Below are 16,460 nucleotides of genomic sequence, written 5' to 3'. Positions count from 1 at the left end.
GTGACATACTTTTAGGCAAGAGCTACTTTGTGGTTATAGTCTCAGTTAAATTGATAAAGGTATATCTCATTAGAAAGAGCTGCATGATACTTTTAGAATAGCGTGTAGCAAGCTAGTACTGAGAACAAATGAAAGAAGAAATTTGGTTGAGACTCTGTATTTGACGAAGAAGAAGAGAAATTACTCCGAGATAAAAGTAGTTTTTGTGGCTGGAAAAGCTATTGGTTTTATAATTAGGGCAGATGATTATGTTCAGGCCAATGGGTTTGGATTCTCTCTTCTTTGCATGCCCATGTAAAGATTTAGATTGTCAGACATAGATTTTGGTCCCAAGTCCAAAATCGTCAACAACTGAAAATTGAGAATAGGCCTCATGTACTTTCGTAACCTTCTACATGACACCCAATCTTATAAGCCAGAAAAGCATGATAGTGGCTTGGATCCACGTGGGTGGCATGATGCTTAGTAAGACAATTGAAAGTGAATTACATGCGAGAATTCCTTCTAGTACAATGTGATTTAATTCATCAAAGTCTATGCTTCGTTTGTTTTATTGTTACTCCTTTTCTTATTTTGTATTGTATTTTGAATACCTCTTGGGCATTAAATGTGATTTTTTGAGTATCGACATTAGCCCGCTTGATTATGTAGGCTAGCTATGCAATGATTATGAAATAGGCTACATAATCAATAAGAAAGTAACCCGGGGTAAGCATGAAAATCAGAGTGTACTTGCATGAAAACTTGAAATTTTTGGGTGATCAACTTTAAGAATATGGGAAAGTTAAGTGCATGTCCTTAGCACTATGATGAGAAAAGAAGTAGGCATGAGGTAATAAAAACGAGTTAATTAAAACTAAAATCGATAATGATTTAGAACAAAATAAAAGTGAACTTGAATTTAAACGACCGAACTACTAATAGAGGTTAAAAGCCTTGTGCTTTGTAAAGAATGAATCATTGATGTTGGATGTTAGCGGAGACGTAAATGTCAACAATTGACATAATGAAATGAAGATTTTGAAATTAGTTAAATAAGTTTATGCATAAAATCAACATGAATTATAAAGTAAAATAAGTGTCTCTATGCTATAAGTGAACTTGCAATTAAAGCATGCGTGTATTAAACGAAGAGTGAGAATAATATGGTAAAAGCTCGTAGAATAATTGCATGTGCACATGAGGGAATGAACAAATCTCTAACATAATGATAAATGTGTTAATGGTTGAGCATACATGTTTGAAAATAAATAAAAAATGAGCAAAGCTAATAATCATGAGATTTAGGGAGTAAGTTGTTCTTTTGAAAATGAAGAGCATGAGTATTAATAGATGAACGAGTAATTTGGCAAGTGAAAATAATAAACTAAAGAAGAGAAGAACCATTTTTCGACTTCAAAGTTGATAACAAAGAGCTAGCATTAGGGGCCTTGACCATTTACACAATTTGAGCCTAAAAATTGCCCACTTACTCCACCAAGAAGTTTTTAATCTCATTTACCCAATTTAAACATTAATGACAGTTTTACCCTCATTTTAATTAACAAACTACACTCCTCTCAGACTCTCTCCCTCGACTCCTCTCTCTCTCTCTCTCTCTCTCTCTCTCTCTCTCTCTCTCTCTCTCTCTCTCCAGTTGAACGGCTAGATGCCAAGCGACAAGACCGTCGGTCGCGACGATGACGCCTTCAACGCCCTCTTCTCCGAGACCGGAGCCGACAAGCACGTCTCACGCCCCATCTTCCTCGACCTCGAGCCCACCGTCATCGACGAGGTTCGCACAGGAACCTACTTCCAGCCGGAGCAGCTCATCTCCGGCAAGAAGGACGCTACCAACAACTTCGCCCATGGTCACTACACCATCGGCAAAGAGATCATCATGTGAGTGCCATCGACACCAACCCAACACACCTGAATCCCTGGCTTCCACGACCTCCAACACTCAATAGTCTCTAGGACTTCAACAATCAAATCAATTGGGGACCAAGATTCTCCCCCACTCCAGATCCAGTCAGCCATCAGATATGCTCCATCCATACCATCGTCAAAAATAGGAGAAAAAGGTCAACCAATAACTGCAAATTCTGGAGATTGACAGAAAGACCTGCCGTCACCATCAAGGTTTGGATCGCAGAGGAGGTTGAACCCATCCTTCTTGATCGGAGGTACAACGCCGTTGCCAACCAAAGGAGGACGCAGGCGAGAAGGTTCTCTCGCGAATGGCAGAGAAGAAGGCATAACCCCCGTAGAAATTATCTCAATAGAAAAAACTTAAATTTCATTGATAATGTAATATTACATAAAGACTTGAGTTTTTAAATATTTTTATTATGCTTTTAAAATATATATAGTATTATTTAACTATACGACTATTCTTCTTATCGAACCTTACTAATTTTTTTAGATATGATTTTATTGTGACACGGTGTTACTTTATAAGCAATTTTTCAAATTCTTGTTTAACTTTTGTCAGAATTGTTTTGTTATTTATATTCTTTTAAGAGATTAGCTGATACTAATAAAATGAATTTTTGAAAGAAAAAAAACTAACTGCTAGCTGATATCAACTTGATGATGTCAGCAAGCATACTTGACCGTTGGATATCAACGGCTGATTAATCTTAGCCCTTCATATTTTTTGAAAAATCTCATCTATTTTGTGTGGCCTTAAGTTGATGGGCTCTACTCAAGAGCATCAGCAGTGGGGACTCATTTTTTAGACTCAAATTTGGGTCCAAATAAGCTGGAATACTGATTTGAGTCCATCTGAGTAGCATATTAGGTGTTGCAGGACTTATTTTTGGGCCCATATTTTAGACTTATTTGTTTAGAGTTGGCATGATTGAATTGATTAATTGTGCACCATTGGATTCAAGAAGCAACAAATCTGGGCCACCCATTTTAATATCATATAGCCGTTAAGAATGAGGGTGTGTGATAGTGGTCCCCACATCATAAGCTTTAGAACATAAACAAGTGGGATTTTCAGATTTTGTTTCCCATGTGGCGGTTCCTACAATTTATGAATTCAAATGGATTTGAGTCCTTCCTTGGACCAAATCTACTCCAAAATTTAAATCTCCAGGAGTTATGAGTTCAATTCTCTCCTACCCACCGCAACACAATTCTATACTTTTAGACCCAAATTTTGATTTTGGACCCAAAAATAGGTCCCCACTACAAATGCTCTTAGTTGGGGGCTAAAGCAAGGGCTAAATGTAGCATTGTATCGTAGCCCTTGACCCTTTAACTTATCAATTAGAGGTGGCAAACGGGCCGACCCGGCCCATTTTATGCGGGCCTAGTCGTGCCTCGTGCCGTGCTTGGGCCGGCCCATTTATTATCGTGTCGGGCTCGTGCCAGCCCATTTACTTAAATATTAAGCCCGGTCCGACCCATGGCCCGAGCCCATATCCTGTTGGGCCGTGCTCGTGCCAGGTTAATAAACGGGCCGTGCTAGTGCCTACCCACTATAAAGCACGATTTAAAAATCTTAATTTGAATAAATAAAAATTAATTTTGTTTAACTATTTAGAAAATTAAAATAAATTAAGTTCTACAATATTTTTCTAAATCTTAGCTTTTTAAGATTAGTTTTCTAATATTTTTTATATTCCACTACAAGAAAGAAAGAAAGAAAAAAATAACTCAAAATATATTGCTTGTAGTATATTATTGTGAGATTAATCTTTATTAATATAATGAAGATTTAGTATCATATTATTCTTTCCTTCATTCTATAGTTGTATTATTATAAGATTAGAAAAAATACTTTATGTCAAAACAAGGATATAATGTTTTATTTCACTATTTTGACAATATAAAGAAATATCATTGGTGGAATTGTCATGAGATTTTAAATAAAGAGGTCTAATATTCAAATTTCATCATTGTGGTTTTTAAATATTAAAAAAAAATGAAATTTTGTGTTTGTAATGGGCCGGCCCACAATATGTCGTGCTCGGGCCGGGCCGGGCCAATGGGCCAATATTCCTAGGCCCAACCCGGCCCGTTATTCTAACGTGCTCGGGTCGTGCCGGGCCTCTTTTAAGCGTGCCGTGCTTGTGCTTAGTGGCCCGTTTGCCTCCTCTACTATCAATTATGTTTTTGGCGTAGCATAGCAGATGGAAAATAGACTTTGAAGGACTAAAAGTGACTTAAAGCCCCCGGCTGGAGATGACCTTAGAGGTGGTGTGTATTAACTATTTTGATAGTGGCTTTATGTAGTTATGTAACAATATTCCAGACCACATCCAATCTTGTGATCCCCAAAAACATGATAGTGGTTTGGTCCACGTGCGTGGCGTGATGCTTAGTAAGACATGTGGCATAACATGAATCACACAAGATCATATCACAAATCACATAACACACAACCTGCACAAGTAGCAAAAGCAATTATGCAGCACACCAGAAGCATTCCTAGTCTCGGTAGGAATAATCACCTGGGTTGACACTTTCAATCCCTGCAGCCACAGCTTGTCCAAGAGCATTCATCGAGGCAAAAATCTTCAAGGATCTGAAACGAGCAACTGCACTATGGAGGAAGGTCTTCTATGCTTCAACACTTTATGCTTCAGAATGGGACTGAGAATGTATGCAAAAGGCAGTGTTGAACATAGGGACTTCCTTCTCCTTATATATTGGCCAAAACTCCTTCCCAAACTCATCCCATAAGGAGTCCTAGTTTTACTTCATGTTTATTAGATAGGAGACTTAAGCTTTATCACTATCCCTTATGTTAATCAGGTCTTTAACAATAAGAGTCCTACTCCTATCAAGAGATATGCATCTCGATATGTAACTGGTATTAGAATTACAATTACATATTTCTTGTTATTCATTTAGTTAAACCAATTGTTCCATTTACTTAATGCTTTTAGATAATGTTAAGTCCACTTTATACGAACATTCTCCCACTTGGACTAACATTGTCTATTTGCAGAACAATTGAACCAATAACTTGTATTAAACAACAACTGAAGCGTGCACTTGAAACATGTAAAAATTCAAATCTCATTCAGCTTGGTCAAACACAGAAACTAATGTAGAATTTAGAACCAACTAAGTTTGAAACAAACACATTGGTTAAAAACCACTCACATCAGCTACTGTGTTCACATAAACTTTAAGTGATAACAATGGAGCTATATGGCAAGTGTATCTACTTGTAAGGCCATTATGCTCACAGTCCATCAAAATGACTTTGATAAATCAAAATCTTGTTTAAATCTTGACAACAACCTCTAAACACCAGTGAACTAGGAGTTGCTTTTCTGTAACTGAAAATCTATGCAAGCATAGCAGTTCACTTGATAACACATATTCAAAATGAAATAACTAAAATAAGTGCTTCACACAAGTTAACCATCAATGAAAGAATTACTTCTTGGAATACCTCAATCTTATTGATAACTTGCAGATGCAAATACAAGTATTAGAAAAATCAAAAACTGAATTGGAATTGTTACACAAGAATGAAAATTCAAAAAATGACTCGAAACTCCCACTGAACTCAAGCTCTCAAATCAGACAATACTCCCATATTCTCTGTATGTCTCTTAAAATTTACAACTGATAAAGCCTTGGTAAAAGGATCTGCAAGTTGGGATTCCATGTCAATGTTCAAAACAACAACTTCACCATGCTTCACTCTCTCTCTTACACTATAGTATTTCAAATCAATGTGTTTGGAGTTGTTGGACCTCTTACTATTCTTGCCAAAAAATATTGCAGCTTCATTATCATAATAAATCTTAAGTGCATCTGACACAATTGAACTTAAAACTTTGGTCTGCATTAAAAAGTTTTTAATCCATAATCCTTCACACATAACACATTCCTTCATAAATGGCTATGAATTCAGCCTGCATAGTGGAGGTAGAGACCAGTGACTGTTTCATGGTTTTCCATGCCACAGCCCCTCCTGCAAGCATGAACACATAACCAAATATGGACTTCTTTGAATCTGGATAGTTTCCTGCAAAGTCTGAATTAGTGTAGCCTACTAATTCTAGTTGCTTTACTTGCCTATATACCAACATGTGTGATTTAGTCCTCTATAAGTATCTAAGTACCTTTTTTCCTGCAGTCCAATGTTCTTGAGTAGGATTTGATTGAAATCTAGACAAACTGCAAAAGCTAAATCAGGTCTTGTACAGACCTATGCATACATGAGGCTACCTATTAGTCTAGCATAAGGTTTGCTATCCATATCATGCATCTTCCCCCCATTTTTAGAATTTTTATTCTTTGACAGTTTGTCTCCTTTTGTCATAGGAGCTTCACCTTATGCACAAGTTTCTATCCCAAATCTCTTTAAAACTTTTAAAATGTAGTTTTGTTGAGATAAGCCTAATAAACCATGTGCCCTATCTCTCTTGGTTTCAATACCTAGAACATAAGAGGCTTTTCCTAAATATTTCATGTCAAAATTATTTGACAGAAAGGTTTTGGTGTCTTTAAGTAACTTAATGTTGCTGCTAGCCAAGAGAATATCATCCACATACAGTATGAGAAAAATAAATTTATTTCCAACTGTTTTCATGTACACACATTCATCAACTATATTTTCTATAAAACCAAATGATGAAATCACAGAGTCAAACTTCTTAGACCATTGCCTAGAAGCTTATTTAAGTCCATAAATAGATTTCTTTAGTCTGCATACATGGTTTTCTTTTCCAGATTTCACAAAACCCTCAGTCTGCTTCATATAAATAACTTCATCTAATTTCCCATTTAAAAATGTTGTTTTAACATCCCTTTGGTGCAATTCCATATTATAATGTGCCACTAAAGCCATTATAATTCTGAATGAATCTTTTGTGGATACAGGAGAAAAAGTTTCAGTATAGTCTATGCCTTCCTTTTGTGTGAAACTCTTGGCTACCAACCTAGCTTTATGCCTTTCTATGTTACCATTGGCATCCCTTTTGGTCTTAAATACCCATTTGCACCCTATGGCTTTCTGCTTTGGATTAGGTTTAACTAGATCCACACTTTGTTTTGACTCATGGATGAAATCTCAGCTTCCATAGCTTTCTGCCATTCTTCAACTTCACTGCTTTCTAAGGCTTGTTTAAAACTCAATGGATCATTGTTTTCTGCAAGGACATCAATTTCTTGCAGGTAAACAACATAATCACTATCTTCCCCATAAACTGGTCTTATTTCTCTCTGAGATCTCCTAGGCTGAGGGTTAACATTTTCTAATTGCATATCTTGGGCTACATCAGGTGCTTCATCACCTAAGGCTACTGGCTCTACTGAATCTCGATTATTAACTTCATTTTCTGAATCAACAGTTTGCATTTCATTTTCAGATATTACAGGTAAAAAAATTTCTAAAGTCTCATTTTCTACAATTTCTTCAAACTCTAAAGACAAGTCTTCAAAACTTGTATTACAAACTACTTCATCCAAGAATTTTGCTTGATTTGTTTCAAAAGTCCTGGTTGTATGATGAGCTAAATAAAATTTATAGCCCTTCGATTTTTCACAATATCCTATGAAATGGCAACTCACTGTTTGGATCTAACTTCTGTGTCAAGGCATTAGGTGTTTTAGCCTCAGCTTTGCATCCCCAAACATGACAGTGATGCAAGCTTGGCTGTTTTCCACACCAAAGCTCATATGGTGTCTTTTCTACAGATTTACTAGGTGATCTATTGCAAATGTAATTTGCAGTCTTAAGAGCTTCACCCCATAAATATTTTGGCAGACCTGAAGTACACATTATACTTCTCACCATGTTTAACAAGGTTCTATTTTTTCTTTCTGCTACTCCATTTTGTTAAGGGTTATAGGGAGCTGTATACTGAGCTTTAATGCCATTTTCTTGTAAATAAAGTGCAAAAGGTCCCTTTTGCTGGCCTGCCTCAGTATGTTTACCATAGAACTCACCTCTTCTATCAGATCTCACTACTTTAATTTTCTTTTCAAGCTACAATTCAACTTCAGTTTTATATATTTTGAATACCTCAAGAGCTTGTGATTTTTCTGACAACAAGTAGATATAGCAGTATCTAGAGAAGTCATCTATGAATGTGATGAAATAAAAATTTCCACAGAGTGTTTTATGTTTGAATGAACCACATATATCTATATGAATTAGTTCTAAGAGATTTTGACTTCTTAAGGCCTTCTTCTTTTTGTAGTTTGTCAATTTTCCCTTAAAAAATTCAATGCAATCATTCAAATCTGTATAATCCAATGCAGGCAAAATTTTATTTTTCTCGAGTGTTTTAAGTCTCTCTTTAGATATATGGCCTAGTCTCCTATGCCATAACTTTGCAGACTTATTATTGAATAGAGTTCTTTTTATACCTGTAATGTTGTTATATGTATTCATGTTTTCATGATTCTCAATCAATAGAATTTCCTGCTTAATAACAGAACAATCCAATCTCAAATAATTATTTGAAAACATTCCACAACCAATGTATTCAGAACCTTGAAATAATTTTATTCCACTAAAATCAATAATGAGTTTGCATCCAATACTAAGACCTACTTAAATAAGATTCATTTTTAAAGAAGGAATATAATAAACATTCTCCAGAAAAATAAATTTTCCTAATCCTAAGTCGATCTTCAGAGTTCCAATAGCCTTAACTGCTACCCTTGTTCAATTTCCCACACAGACCTGCTGCTCACTTTTCCTTGGTGCCCTCCTCTTTGTTAAACCCTGCAGTGAGGTGGTAATATGAATAGGTGAGGCTGAATCTAACCAATAAGTGTGTGAATCTACATTTATAAAATTAACTTCTAGAGAAAAGACTGAATTAGGAAATGACTCACCCTTCTTGATCATCCAAGCTTTAAAGCCACTGCAGTCCCTCTTCATGTGCCCTATCTTTTTTTACAGAAATAACACTTATACTTAAAGACTTTTCCAGCTTTAGCTTTTGCAGATTTCCCAGCTACTTTAGTGATGGTGGTCTTTTTGGGCTTAAGCTTATTCTGCTTTTTCCACTTTGGCTTTTCAACAAGGTTAACTGTAGTAGTTGCTGCTCATTCTCTCTTAATTCTTTCCTCCTCATCCACACAGATAAAGATTAGCTTGTTGAGGTTCCATTTGTTCTCTAGGGCATTATATGAAGTTCTCAGGTTGCTGTAAGTGTTTAGCGGAGAATGAAGTGCATGAACGAAGTGCCACATGCACTACCTACTCATCCTTAACTCCCATGTCCAGGTCTCTGAGCCTAGAATTAATGTCAATTAGCTGCATAATGTGCTCCCTCACACTGCCCTTCCTAGAGAAACTCAGTTCATTGAACTTTCTAGACAACCTAGCTACTTCAGCCTTGTCACTCTCTCTATATTTTTCTGCAATTTCCTCCATAAAGTCCATGGCTAACTCGGGCTCCACCATAGACCCTTTCATTGTGTCAGACATAGTACACCTAATCACATTTTTGGCTTTCCTGTTGCTGCTACACCACTCCTTATAAAGCCTCCTATCCTCATTTGTACTTTCACTATCTAGTTCAGAAGGTTGGTCCTCAATTAGGCAAAGATTCATGTTTTGATGCATGGACAAGTAAAATTCCACCTAATTTCTCCACTTCTTATAGTTCCACCCATTAAGCATCTCAACCTGACCTAAGGTCACCACAAGATGTCCTAGACAAAAGAGAAAATAAAAACTGTAAGCTACTGCATTGTTTCATTTTGTGTGTTTAAAACTGCATCTAAATTTTATCTGTTTCATGCAAAAATCAAAAGCAAGGAATCAAAACAAAAACACTCAATTGCTCAAGCATAGAAACACAACTTCAAACAATAGTCCCATAACCTGCAGTAATATCAAGTAGTGCCTTTGTGGCATAAAACTTAACATTCTTAAGATTCTAAATCACCATGCTATATCCTGCATATACCAGTTATTAGTTGAAACAGTCATATCTTTAGATAAGAAAAGTCTCAAAAAATCAATATAGGTATTTATGTTTATACACGATGCTGTACTATAATCAAGATTACACAGTGAACATTTTCTTTGGAAGAACAAAATATAAGTGTAATTTTAATAATAGCAACACAAGTGTTAATTTGTTCAGTCTTTAAGAATTTCTCTGAAAAATGATGAATTGCTTTGTGCAACATGATCAAAACTATAATAAGAAATTCACAAATCAAAATTAATAATTTTGTGCTTTACCTAATTATTCACAGTTTATTAACCATGTTCTGCATATATGAAAACATAACAAGACTGCTAAAAAACAATATTCGGGAAATTTGTACTCAATTCTTGTTAGCCTTGAATTTCATACTCAACTGAAAGCATCAAAATTATCAAGAATATCAATCACAGATGCATTTTCATATCAAAAAAATATCACATCCATACATTCATCATCAATTGAAGCATCAGTCCATATTCAATACATGATATGCAATATGACAACCCTTTCCATATGCTAAACAGTAATCCATATGACAACCCTTTCCATAATGCAGAAATTGAAAACAAGTTTTGGTTCTTAAAGAACATACCTTGGCCTCTGCTACAGTGCTGCAACAATTATTTAGCGGAAGCAAAATTGAAAAAACATGAACAACTTTTAACCCGTTTTGATAATCTAACATCTCTAAAGCGGGGTCTTGAATCCCCTAAACTGAGGATTCAATCTCAGTAACAAAACCTAACTCAATCCGATCCCTAAAATGACTGTTATACTCTAATGGTAACATTTGCTAAAATTAATATTTTTTAATCTGAATTCGGCTTTTGGGCTTATCCGCTTATTTTCTTATTGAGTTGGATTAATGGCTAAAAACCGGGTCAAAAGTATCTTAAGGTCTGCTTTATGAATTCAAAAGAAAATCATTTTATTTTCTCAAACAGGTTTTATTGTTTTCTTTATTTAAATAAAACAATGGTTCATGAAGTATGCGTTTTGTGAAAATTCTAAGTTCTAATACCATTTGTGGCATAACATGAATCACACAAGATCATATCACAAATCACATAACACACAACCTGCACAAGTAGCAAAAGCAATTATGCAGCACACCAGAAGCATTCCTAGTCTCGGTAGGAATAATCACCTGGGTTGACGCTTTCAATCCCTACAGCCACAGCTTGTTCAATCCCTACAGCCACAGCTTGTCCAAGAGCATTCATCGAGGCAAACATCTTCAAGGATCTGAAACGAGCAGCTGCACTATGGAGGAAGGTCTTCTATGCTTCAACACTTTATGCTTCAGAATGGGACTGAGAATGTATGCAAAAGGCAGTGTTGAACATAGGGACTTCCTTCTCCGTATATATTGGCCAAAACTTCATCCCGGACTCATCCCATAAGGAGTCCTAGTTTTACTTCATGTTGATCAGATAGGAGACTTAAGCTTTATCACTATCCCTTATGTTAATCAGGTCTTTAACAATAAGAGTCCTACTCCTATCAAGTGATATACATCTCGATAGGTAACTGGTATTAGAATTACAATTACATATTTCTTCTTATTTATTTAGTTAAACCAATTGTTCCATTTACTTGATGCTTTTAGATAATGTTAAGTCCACTTTATTCCAACAAGACAATTGAAAGTGAATTACATGATCAAGAATTCCTTTTAGCACAATGAGATTTAAGTCATTAAAGCCGATAACTCGTCTTTTCGGTTAGTACTCGTTTTCTTATTTTCATGTCGTATGTTGAATACCTCTTGGGTATTAATGTGATTTTTTTGGATATTAACATTGTAATTAAATTGTCATTTTCAAAAAAATTTAAAATACGTGAAATGATAGTAAAATACAAATTTTGGACGGTTGAAAATATAGAATCTTAACCTAGAAATAAATTTGCGGAAGAAATGAAGGAGGACAGAGAGAGAGAGAATTAACGGTACTATAGAAATACCCGGCCAGTTCGTAATAAAAGAAAAGAAATACACTGTTGTTTTAACAGACTGGGAATGGACCTGGGCCTGGGCCTGGGCCATCAAAGCCGAGCAACATAAACTATAGTTCCGAGTCGTATTTCAGCATTCAAGAAATTCAAGAGATGCTAAAAGTGTTAAACGACATATTTATAAGTTGGGGACAAAAGGAAACAGTTCATGAGTATTAGGCCAGAAAAGGGAGAAATTGTTTGCCTACTGAATAAGAGAAAAACAATAATCATTTGCAACATAAAACATCACCTTTTACTTATATATCAACAATGCCTAAATGGAAAATCTATATATATGAAACATGGTTAAAAAACATTCCTTGCAAGTTGCAACCACTTCAAGTAAATGACTACTTTACCATCTGCTCAAAACTGCAAAAGTGTAAGGAGTGCCACAACAGTAAATGTCAATATAACCAATTAATGGAACCTACAATGAAAGCACTACTAAGCATTCAATTCATTTTCCTTTCTCTTTAAAGGAAGGTACTATAAGCCAAGATAGATATACAGAAACGAGACTTTGAATCATAAAAAGGCCTCACCAGGTGCTTTATCTTTGATACCAAGGGCCCTACTTGATTGAGATGCTTGTTCGGGCTTATGAACAACAGCAAGAAGGCTTTGAAGATCTTTCGCATCATACATCGAACTCAATCCATACGTATTAACAAGCCGCAGAAACCCCAAAATCTCCTGTGTATTCTCACTAGATACTATCTTAGCCTTCCAGTCAGCCGCCAACTTCATTGCTTCGTTTCTCACCCGAACATTAATTTGTGGTGACATTCTCTTCAAATCCTCTAACAAAAGAATACAACTCCTTCTAATAACTGTCAAATCAAAATGAGTCTCCTTGTTGTCCAGAGTTGAACTTGAAGGGTAAAATCCTTGCATTGCATCCAAAACCAATTTTGCTGGGTCAGATGAGGCTTTAAGAATTGCTGACATTTCACTACCCATTGAATATATTCTCTTCAACTGCTCATTCATGAACATTTGCAAGCCTCTACCATCCCAATGAATGCTGGAATGATCATCACTTACGTATGAAGGAATCGCATGTCCTAATTTCGCCATCTTCAATTCAACCTCTTCAAGATGCCTCTCTTTCCTTTGAAGTTCATGGGACAGTGAATCCAACTCCTTGTCACGCTGTTGCACCAACTTTTGGAGTGAACACAAATGCATTTCCTGCTCCTGTATCGGTTTTTCTAACGAAACAAAATGCTCTTCTTTCACCTGAACCTCATCAAGGCATTCACTGACCCTCTCAACAATCAAATGGAGTTCCTCAACTTTGGACTCAACATCCTTCTCCTTCACCTCAAGAACCTCAACCCATCCATCAAGCTCCCTGTTTCTCAATTCAACTTTACATAACCAATCCTCCATCGATTTCTTCAGCAAACAAAAGTCCCTCCCTTTCAACTCCATTTCCCTCATTATCTTCTCCCTCGAATCGATTCTGCTCTGGCATTCCATCATCGATTTCAGAATCGAACCAAGTTGCCCCTTTTTCAACTCAATCGCACGATTATACTTGTTCAGTCTCTTACCCCTCTCTTTCACACGATTCTGAATCAAATCATACTCCCTCTCCTTTTCCCTAACTAATTCCCCAACCTCCGAGAGCCTCTTTAATTTAACACCAAGCTCTGCTTCATGTTTTTCAATCAAAACCCTAAGAGACTCCAACTGACTCTTACCTTCTTCGGCCCGCTTCTCAACTTCATTCAATCCCTTGGCCTGAGCTTCTAATCTCAGCTCTTTCACCTCCAACAGCTTCTCACGGACTCCGATTTCCTCCTCGCGGGCCTGGAGCTCCTGGAACCGGGTCCGGAGCCGTCTCCGGGTCGAGTCAAAGTGGTCGTCCAGCTCCTTCCACGCTTCTCTCACATTTCTCTGCTTCAACTCCGATGCTATCTCCTCCATCTTGAAAAGTGAAAACCCTAACCGACTGAAATTCGAAGAAATGAGCAAAACCTTAGACCTAACAAAGCTGAAAATCGCACTCACCTCTGGTTCAATTTTACTTTATTTAGAAAATCGAAACAATTGAGGGAGAGAGAGAAGGAGGAGGACTTCATACCTTCAATTTTGACTCACAAGAGTTTTGGTTTCAGCGGGTATCTCAACTTTATCGGTTATTCAAATATTCTTCAACATTTTCTATTTCAAAATAATAAAAAATAGTCATCAAGATTTTTTTAAGATTGATGAGAACCGTTCGATAAAGAATAGCGGACAGGATTCGGGAAGAGGTAGGCAAGTACTGGATCATGTTTATGTGAATAGGCACCCTTCTCAAGGAAGCTATAGCTCTAGCCATGACACCTGTCCAGCTTTTCCCTCCAAAAACCCATATTTTGATTATCAGTTTACACCTTAATTTGTTCTCAAAACAAAAAATTACATCCTAAACTTGCAATTGCGGAAATTATATACATAAAATAAAGAATAATTTAATATATATATATATAATTATTTCTGGTTGAAGTTTATAGTTTTGAAATATAATGTACCAAAATGATGAATGTATTTTATTTGGGTTTACATTTTCTGTACTTAAAATTACTTGGATGATATCTGTAATCTCTTATTAATTATTACATGTTAGATCACGTATAACCTTTGATCTTCGATCATAAAAAGTTGAACCTTATTCCTTAAATAAATAAATAATAATAAATAACAAGATAGTGACCAGCTTTATCTTGGGAGTTCTGTGCCATAACCTGTTCAAGGCTTTGATATATACAAGATGACCTAATATATAGAAGAGGCTATTTTAGGGTCAGGTCCGCCATCGTGGCCATGGGTCAAGTACCTGCTGTGGTGCTGTTCACCTTCAGGATTTGCGCCTGCTCCTCTGCAGAGACGTCTATCGAGACATTGACACTCGCGCAGGACCCCGACTCCATTGGTTACGCCAAGAAGTACTTGTTGGAAATAGTGGAGAAGGGAATGAGGCCCAATGCCGATACCTATAGATATGTGGTCGAGGAGTTTGCTCGGGAAGAGAAGATGGAGGAATCCTTGGAATTAATGAATCAGATGAAGGCTAAAGGCATTGTGCTAGATTGATAGCTAAATCCATTTGCTTGGCTTTTTGTACGTGTTGCCTGGTATTAGCTAGGTAGGATTAGTGTTATGTAATATAACCTATGGAGTGAATGAGGAAATGTTTGTGATGCGGTAGCTTTTTAAATCAGTAACTTGGCTCTAGGGGTAGGGAAAAGTTTGTGCTTCTCTGAGCAAGTATGTGTGTAATGCCTTTCTCTCTTGTCTATGTTTGATTCACATTAAGGTTTCCAAATTTGAAATGAAAATTTTGATCCTTTGCCCTTGAACCACTTCATATAAAAATTTCTTTGTGTACATTTAACGGTTGACCGTTGACAACCTAGATCTGGTTGTTAATGCATGTCTGTGCAAAGATAGCCATTAGGACTAGTGGTACCACATAAATATAGAGGAATTTTCAGCAAATTTGAAGTTGAGAGTGTGAGAGCTTCTGCCTCCATGCTAATCCACCGATAAATATCAACTCTCTTTAATCCATGTATTGTGAGCCAAACTTATTAAAAAAAACAAAAACCTTAAAACACGTAAGAGATGAGTCAGCTGTCAGCATATGAAAAATATAGAAGAAAGATTTATTAACTCTAAAAAAAAAGAGAGAATCTCCATTTCTTGTTCTAGTTACTGCGAATGGGCCAGGTCACTTGATTGCCAGAAAGACAGATTCATTCCTGAAAATAAAGTTATTTCTTGCTTGATCTTATCAAATATAGCTATTCCGTCTCTGTTTTTTAACCTATCCCTAACAACTAAGGAGACGCCAGCTGAAAATTTTAATCTTAGGAGAGATATCAAAACTCCACAGTTTGTTCAATAAATTAGTTGGTCATGGTTTCTAATATTTTCATTCTGCAACCAAGTTGCCGATTTTGACAGAAAATATACCATCTAAGGGGGTACAACAAGAATTGAAGCAATTTATTTAAAGGTGTTGAGGATATCGATAAATATGGGATGTCCAAATCTTTATGAATATGTAATATCACATGCATGTTGTAGGAAAATAACTTTTTGTCGAGACATAACCAACTTTCACGTGATTGTTGATCTTTAATTTGATTTTTAGTTTATTTAGAAGCCCAAAAGAGTCATACAACATATGGAAATGAAAATAGTTTAGGCATAACAATAATTAAAATTAAAATAAAATAAACCCTGTACAGAGCACCTTTGTTGATGATCTGTTGGAGCAGCTTTGCCAACGAACATTATCTTAGTTATTACATGCAATTAGATTAGCAAGGCACTGAAATATATGTGAGGTTAAAATTATAACGACATATATAGCTCACCATCAAGTCTTACTTAAATTCAGTGGCCGTCATTGTAGTTATTACAATAAGTAAGAACATTGTCAGTACACAAAAGAGACAGAGGTAGTACTTGATTAAACATCCATGCATGAAACTTAACACAGACAAAATGCAATGAAATTTAACACAACAGCCGTCAATCCATGAAACGCAT

At 36.1% G+C, this 16,460-nt stretch overlaps 1 protein-coding gene and 1 long non-coding RNA gene across 2 annotated transcripts; both read right to left on the bottom strand.

Annotated features, from left to right (window-relative positions):
- Positions 1-8,531: 8,531 nt before the first annotated feature.
- LOC121052366 lies at positions 8,532-10,638 on the bottom strand. The gene is made up of 3 exons (XR_005808823.1): positions 10,504-10,638; positions 8,803-9,627; positions 8,532-8,689 (listed from the first exon to the last, which is right to left on the bottom strand). It is a non-coding gene; the product is annotated as an uncharacterized LOC121052366 (long non-coding RNA).
- Positions 10,639-12,437: 1,799 nt separating this feature from the next.
- LOC112193927 (FRIGIDA-like protein 5) lies at positions 12,438-13,844 on the bottom strand. The gene has a single exon (XM_024334191.1). It carries the CDS (start codon positions 13,842-13,844, stop codon positions 12,438-12,440), a length of 1,407 nt encoding a protein of 468 aa, XP_024189959.1.
- Positions 13,845-16,460: the final 2,616 nt, after the last annotated feature.

The sequence above is a fragment of the Rosa chinensis genome, chromosome 3 (genome assembly GCF_002994745.2).
Source record: "Rosa chinensis cultivar Old Blush chromosome 3, RchiOBHm-V2, whole genome shotgun sequence".
In the NCBI taxonomy this organism is placed as follows: domain Eukaryota; kingdom Viridiplantae; phylum Streptophyta; class Magnoliopsida; order Rosales; family Rosaceae; genus Rosa; species Rosa chinensis.
The sequence above is the reverse complement of the archived record's forward strand: the minus strand, read 5'-3'. Positions and strand labels throughout refer to the sequence as shown.